Source organism: Colobus angolensis, unplaced genomic scaffold (assembly GCF_000951035.1).
Source record: "Colobus angolensis palliatus isolate OR3802 unplaced genomic scaffold, Cang.pa_1.0 Scaffold58, whole genome shotgun sequence".
NCBI lineage: Eukaryota > Metazoa > Chordata > Mammalia > Primates > Cercopithecidae > Colobus > Colobus angolensis.
This window is the reverse complement of record NW_012119376.1, coordinates 6,932,126-6,939,985: the sequence shown is the minus strand read 5'-3', so window position 1 is coordinate 6,939,985 and position 7,860 is coordinate 6,932,126. Positions and strand designations below refer to the sequence as shown.

The following is a 7,860-nucleotide window of genomic DNA, read 5'->3' as shown; positions in this document are numbered from 1 at the left end:
CCACATGGCATATGTATACATATGTAACAAACCTGCACGTTGTGCACATGTACCCTAGAACTTAAAGTATAATAATAATATATATATATATTAGCATGTTTTAAGTCAACCACTTGTTATGCAATTAATTCTCAATTATCCAATCTGGAGGATGGCAGACTTCTTAAAGTTGTGCTGAGAAAAAGCTTGAAACCCTTGGGTACTCTGAATTAGAAAGTTATTTGTTGATTTTGTTTGAGATCTTTGTCTCTTACCAGCATAGATGATTAGGAACTGCATATCTATAAAATTGTTGCACTTATCCTTCTGAAACTTTGATCTCTTCAGTATTATTTCCCTCCCATTCTGTTTTCTTGTCACTGCATCCTTTAACCTAAACCTAAGGTAAAGGGGATTTGCTGTCCTTTTTTACATGCGTAGTTAGCAGCTGTATCTCTTAAAGCATCCAAAAAATGATCTCAGTGGATGAAGATATTCCACAATTCAGACATGCCTTTGCATTGGCCTCACTTTAGGTGTTGGCTGGAAAATGGCTTTTCATTTCTTAGGGAAGGTAATAAAAAACAATGTTGTGAGTGAAGGGTTTCACGCCTTCACCAGGCTGATTAAACTCACCCCTCTGGTGGTGCTTCCTGCGTCAGGGATCCAGGATCCTAGGGGAGTGGGGTTCAAATGTCAGAGCCATTTCTCAGGGGGAGCATTTCCTTCAGGCAGCCTGTGCCCAGAGCCAGCCTGCTTTCTTTCTTTGACTTGGAGATTTACTGAATGCTACTCTCACCATTTTCCCGGTTACTGCGGACAAGATGAGTAAGGTAGTGTCCCGTCCCTTGAGGATGTTATAGGTGTCATGGGGACAGACTTGTCTGATGACTAAAAAATTTCCCTTTTTAGTTCACATCCTTATAGTATGGACAGAAAACATTAGAACAAACTGATAGCTTTTGGACCAAGTTGGTATAAGCTTTTGGAGCCCTCTTTTTCAAAACAACGCGTGTTCGGGTTTACTGGTAGCTTAAGTAGGAACTGAGGCTGGGGAAATGGAGACTTGTTTAATGGGTACAAAGTTTCTGTTAGAAATGATGAGAAAGTTTTAGCAATAGATAGCAGTAGTGGTTATACAACATTATGAATATACTTAATATCACTGAATTGTATACACAAAAAATTAAAATAGTAACTTTTGTGTATTATTTTACCACAAAAACGTGAAAGTGATTTATTTTAAAAGGTTACTGTTTTTGAGTGACAGTCCTTTGTTACTCCTTTCATCTTGAGAGTAATGTGTTTTCCCTCAGTGAGGACTAGACAAAGGGCAAAGTTGGCATTGAGATTTATGCAGGATTTGTCATTTTCTGCTGTTAGAAAAGCACTTTTCCTACTTACACAAATTTTTACATTCAAAGTCATAGTGAGACATAAAGCAAAATGTTATTAACATGATGGCTAGACCTTTGAAATTAATAACAGTTGTCATAATTTTATAATTATCCAGTTTGGGATATTAATTGGCCGTATAATGGCCTCAACTATTTTCATAAAATTCTAAGAGCAGTGAAAAGAAATGAAACTGTAAACCAAAACCACATTGAACCACACTGGTGAATTTAAAAATTTGGCAAACATAGGACAGGTTGAGCATCCCTAACCCCAACTTTTTGAGTGCCAGCAAGACACCACAAATGGAAAATTCCACACCTGACCTCATGCGATGGGTCGTAGGAAAACCCAAAATGTATTCTGTGTTCCCAAGGGCAAAAAGACCTCCCAGCCCCCTTCAACTGTGACATCTTTTCACAAATATATCTTCATGTTAACTGTTAATTTGGCATCATAACTTATATTCTATAGCTTTGGGAATTTTTTAAAGTGTCAAGAATTCCACTAGTTGTGATTAAAATGGTTATCATGTAATGCCCAAAAAGTATGCCTTTTTTCACGGAAGACATTTGAGTAGAGGTAGTTTAGTTTGTAAATTTGCATATATCATTCTGAAATGGGTAACGTCTATATTGCTTTGAAATACCTGATGTAGGGCAGAAAACCATTAATCGATCCCTCTCTTTTCACTTGAAGCGTGTCTTTCAGGGAAATTGTGGTGAGCCTGCTGTCTCATCAGGTGTTACTCCAGAACTTATATGACATCTTGTTAGAAGAGTTTGTCAAAGGCCCCTCTCCTGGAGAGGAAAAGACGATGCAAGTGCCAGAAGCCAAGCTGGCTGGCTTCCTCAGATACATCTCCATGCAGAACTTGGCAGTCATATTCGACCTGCTGCTGGACTCTTATAGGACTGCCAGGGAGTTTGACACCAGCCCCGGGCTGAAGTGCCTGCTGAAGAAAGTGTCTGGCATCGGGGGCGCCGCCAACCTCTACCGTCAGTCTGCGATGAGCTTTAACATTTATTTCCATGCCCTGGTGTGTGCTGTTCTCACCAATCAAGAAACCATCACGGCCGAGCAAGTGAAGAAGGTCCTTTTTGAGGATGACGAGAGAAGCACAGATTCTTCCCAGCAGTGTTCATCTGAGGATGAAGACATCTTTGAGGAAACCGCCCAGGTCAGCCCCCCGAGAGGCAAGGAGAAGAGACAGTGGCGGGCACGGATGCCCTTGCTCAGCGTCCAGCCTGTCAGCAACGCAGATTGGGTGTGGCTGGTCAAGAGGCTGCATAAGCTGTGCATGGAACTGTGCAACAACTACATCCAGATGCATTTGGACTTGGAGAACTGTTTGGAGGAGCCTCCCATCTTCAAGGGCGACCCATTCTTCATCCTGCCCTCCTTCCAGTCCGAGTCATCCACCCCATCCACGGGGGGCTTCTCTGGGAAAGAAACCCCCTCCGAGGACGACAGAAGCCAGTCCCGGGAGCACACGGGCGAGTCCCTGAGCCTGAAGACGGCTGGTGGGGACCTGCTGCTGCTGCCCCCCAGCCCCAAAGTAGAGAAGAAGGATCCCAGCCGGAAGAAGGAATGGTGGGAGAATGCAGGCAACAAAATCTACACCATGGCGGCCGACAAGACCATTTCAAAGTTGATGACCGAATACAAAAAGAGGAAACAGCAGCACAACCTGGCCGCGTTCCCCAAAGAGGTCAAAGTGGAGAAGAAAGGAGAGCCACTGGGTCCCAGGGGCCAGGACTCCCCACTGCTTCAGCGTCCCCAGCACTTGATGGACCAAGGGCAAATGCGGCATTCCTTCAGCGCAGGCCCCGAGCTGCTGCGACAGGACAAGAGGCCCCGCTCAGGCTCCACCGGCAGCTCCCTTAGTGTCTCGGTGAGAGACGCAGAGGCACAGATCCAGGTACACCCCTACGGCCAGAGGAGGTGGGCGGGAAGCTGGGTTTCCAGTACTGGATGGGGCCCCCTTGCAGAGCGGGCGCACACAGGCTAAGATTTATAGAAACAGGTAGGGAGTACAAACCAATTTCCCTCCAAAGTCAGAGGACTGCCCGAGCCTAAGTGCAGGATTTCCCAGTATCAGTATATCATTATGAAGCTGGAATTTTACTCTCAGGTAATTTCAGAAACTGTTTTTTTCCATTGTAATATGTATTATTGAGAATTAGGAACTTAGCTGTATAAATAAGATGAGGCTAAAGCTTATAAAATGTAAGCTTTTTCAAGACCAGCCTGGACAACAAGGCAAAACCCATCTCTACAAAAAAAGAAATACAAAAATTAGCTGGGAAAGGTGGCACATGCCCGTAATCCCAGCTGCTTGGGAGGCTGAGCCAGGAGGATTGCGTGATCCCAGGAGGCAGAGGTTGCAGTGAGCTGAGATGATGCCACTGCACACCAGCTTGGATGACATAGAGAGACCCTGTCTTAAAAAAAAGGAAGCTTTAACTGGCATTGAGTTCTTAGTGTGTCATTCAAAAATGGCACTGAAGAAATTCTGTAGTTATGAAGCATTATACAAACGAAAAAAGCAAATATTGTGTGGTTATGCCAATTAATTTTTTTCAAATTCTTTTCATCTCAACTTTTTCTAGCCCATCCTGTGCACATAAAAATTCTCAATCTTCAGGGGCGCTTTGAGTGTAATTCTATGGTGCATCAAAAAATGAGTTTGAGATGAATGGCCTATGGAGATCTCATTGTGAGAAGGCAAGGGAGGTTTTTTATATTTGCTTTTGTTTTTTTTAATCTAAGGAGTAAGAGTTTAGTAGTTTGTGAAAGCTGAAAATAAGGCGAATCTCTGCCCATCTTTATGGATGTGAAATTATGATGTAGGCATAATAAATTAATATGCCTACAATTTATTATAGGCATATTAAATGAATGAAAACGAATTTATTGCAACTACAGCCTGAAAAAAAAAAAAACCATTTCCACATTGGCAGGGCCACTCTCCAATGTTCAAAGAAAACTAGGGGGGAAAGCCACTAATTTTCTTAAATCCTTTCTCTTAGGCATGGACCAACATGGTGCTAACAGTTCTCAATCAGATTCAGATTCTCCCAGACCAGACCTTTACGGCCCTCCAGCCCGCAGTGTTCCCGTGCATCAGTCAGCTGACCTGTCACGTGACTGACATCAGAGTTCGCCAGGCTGTGAGGGAGTGGCTGGGTAGGGTGGGCCGTGTCTATGACATCATTGTGTAGACATCATTGTGTAGCAGACTCCTATTCCACTCCGCCACCAAACAGCAGTAGTGAGGGTTAGAGTCTGCCTGCCAATCCAACTGTTGCGTTTTCCCCACCACCAGCCCCACTTAAACTAGTGTCTCAAAGAACAATGTTTCCTAATGTAAAAAGCCTTTCCAACCACTGATCAGCACTGGGGCCATGCTAAGGTTTGTATCTAGATGACACAAATGATATTCTGATTTTGCACATTATTATAGAAGAATCTATAATCCTTGGTATGTTTCTAACTCTTGAGGTATATTTCCCAGTGCTTTTGCTTACAGTATTGTCCCCAAATGGGTCATTTTCAAGGGTTACTCATTTGAAAACACTATATTGATCTATCACCTTAAAAATAAATATAATTCCTAAGGCAATATCTGCTGGTAAATCAAGCTGATATGTAAACACTCAGACATATAGTACCAGGGATTATTAATTGGAGGAAGATTTATGATTATGGGTTTGGCTGGGAAGAAGACAACTATAAAAACATATTCTTGGGTGTCATAATCAAGAAAGAGGTGACTTCTGTTGTAAAATAATCCAGAACACTTCAAAATTATTCCTAAATAAGATTTTCAGCTACTCACCAATTTCCCCATATAAGGTACTGTTGTGCCTTTATTTCTGTATGATTTCTGTATGTCTAAAAGAAGAAAGTTCTTTCCTAGCAGGTTTTGAAGTCTGTGGCTTGTCAGCCTGTGACACAGAGTACCCAGTGAAAGTGGCTGATACATAGATCGTCGAGAGACATGAGACCGACCAGCCACCCTGGCTGTTCTCGTCGTGTTTGCTTCTGTCCCCAAGGCAAACAAGGAAAGGAAAGAAAAAATGGTGCCTTAGTCTTTTGTTGCACTTACATTTCTATGCCCCACAATTATCTGAATATAAGGTATAACATTTGGTTTTCAAGATAACAAAACAGTAAAACACAACTCATTTTATATCAACATGCTTGGAGGAAAGGGACTCAGGGAAGGGAGCAGGGAGTGTGGGGTAGGGATGGATTATGATGAAATCATTTTCAATCTTAAAATATAACACAACAATCTTGTAAAATTATGGTGTCAGTTACACAAGCGCTAGTCTCATAAAATGAAAGCAATGGAGAAAGACACTGAAATTTAGAAAATGTTGTCTGTTTAAAATATTTCTCATATCTAGCAAGTAAAGTTGCCCTACATTTGATGTCTTTTCATTCAGACCAATATTTCAGGTGGATATTTCTAAGTATTACTAGAAAATACATTTGAAAGCTTTATCTTATTATTTACAGTATTTTTACATTATCCTAATGATTGAAAACTCCTCAATCAAACTTTCACACATTCTACAGAGCATAGTTAGTTGTTAAGGCATACATTATAATTTCTCAGCTCTATTCATAATGAATAAGTCACCCTTTAAATATAAGACATAAATTCTACAGTCTTGAAACACGGATTTAAAAGGGTATTTGTAAACTTTGCCCTCCTTGAGAAACATGGAACTAACTTAGAGGTTAAGAGGAAGGCAGTGTTCTGACTTCTTCAGGTGATCTGGAAGAAAGACCCTTATTCTGTGTGCCATCTACAGATCACCACAGAATCCATTTTTTTGCCAGTTCCACAAAACACTCTCTTTGCCTTCATTTTTCACTCACTAGACAATAATTCAAGTTTAGAAACAGGTAATCAGCTATTTGATCTTAAAAGGCAATGAATCGTTGGGATATCAATGAACTATGTTGTATACTTTTGAATTTTTATACTTTATAAACGGAATTGAAAGTTGGACAACTGCTTTTTTTTTATTTTCCAACAGAAGTAACACCACAGTTGTTTTGTTTCTTTTTTATAGCTTACCTGAGGTTCAGTTCTTCTTTGTGAGCCTGTGAGTACTCCACAGTTTACTGGGGGGAAAGGCTTCAGTAAAGCAGAGGCCAGAATTACAGTATTTATACATAGCAACTTTTCATAAAGTAGAAAAATTCAAAGGAAGCTGTCTCAATTTGTGAATACCGGCTGGGCGCAGTAGCTCACGCCTGTAATCCCAGCAGTTTGGGAGGCCGAGGTGGGCGGATCACGTGTGATCAGGAGTTTGAGACCAGCCTGGACAACATGGTGAAACCTCGTCTCTACCAAATATGCAAAAATTAGCTAGGTGTGGTAGCATGCACCTGTAATCCCAGCTACTTAGGAGGCTGAGACGAGAATTGCTTGAACCCAGGAGGCGGAGGTTGCAGTGAGCCAAGATTGTGCCATTGCACTCCAGCCTGGGCGACAAGAGTGAAACTCCATCTAAAAAAATAATAATTGTGAATACTGTGTCCCAAAGTATGTTAGTTATTTGAAAATCAGCATTCTCCCTGATGCTCTATTATGGGATCCAAAATTCTTGAACATAAGTTTACCCTATACTGTGTCCGAACACTGTTCTAGTTCTAGCCTGACTATGGGTCCCAAGAATAAAAGGATAAGAAGGTGTACAGAGCTCTTGATCTATAATTTTTAAGAGTGTTTTGGTACCTTCCCATTGTCTTCTCTATAACCCAGTCCTAACATACTCTGTGCTCGAGTTACCGGACATCCACACTGACATCAGATTTCAACCAGAAACATCACTGAGTGACAGCAGTACTTCTCAGAGGTATTTGCAGCTTGATGCAAAGTAGTCTCTAATGAGTAGGCCTTCAGGTGATTCTTCCCAGCAGGTGGAGAAGCAAGGGAGGAGACGAAGAACACTGAGAGGGAAGTGGCACTTTCCCAGACTGCCCAGCTCAGTCTCTTGCCCTGTTCCTGTGACTCAGCTGCCCACCCCCAAACTTGTTTCACTCCTTCCCAGTCTCTGAAAGTGTCAGGTGTTTCTCTCCTCACAGTCTCTTTTGCAGCAACAGTAAGACAAAATTCAAAGCAGCCTTTTAAAGTGAAGAACAGTTATTAGCATGTATTTACAGACCTAAGCAGAATGAGAGTTTATACATTGTTTTTAGTTGCCTGTATTTATAGCCAAAAGTTTATTACCCTAAAGTTGAGATCTTTCTCTTCTTTTCTTAAATTTTGGTAAAGTGTGCTTCATGAAACAAACATCTGGAAAACTCCAAGTATAAGAGACCTGGGACTGATGATGGCCCAGCCAAGTGTATGGAGGGACAGAGTTCTCTCTGTCATTAATGAGGACATCGGTTTTCACAATTGAACCTCATGCACTGTCCATAGCATCTCACCTAGCTCTTGTGTCTCCTGATCATATTTTA

At 41.6% G+C, this 7,860-nt stretch overlaps 1 protein-coding gene across 1 annotated transcript in view; it reads left to right on the top strand.

Moving 5' to 3' along the window:
* The window catches only part of ARFGEF3 (ARFGEF family member 3), a 185,815-nt gene extending 178,902 nt beyond the window's left edge, over window positions 1–6,913 (top strand). Inside the window, exons 33-34 of the mRNA XM_011962073.1 lie at window positions 2,074–3,295; window positions 4,407–6,913. Coding sequence (XP_011817463.1) covers window positions 2,074–3,295; window positions 4,407–4,598 — 1,414 coding nt within the window. The 3' untranslated portion in view covers window positions 4,599–6,913. The remainder of the gene's footprint in view (window positions 1–2,073; window positions 3,296–4,406) is intronic.
* Window positions 6,914–7,860: the final 947 nt, after the last annotated feature.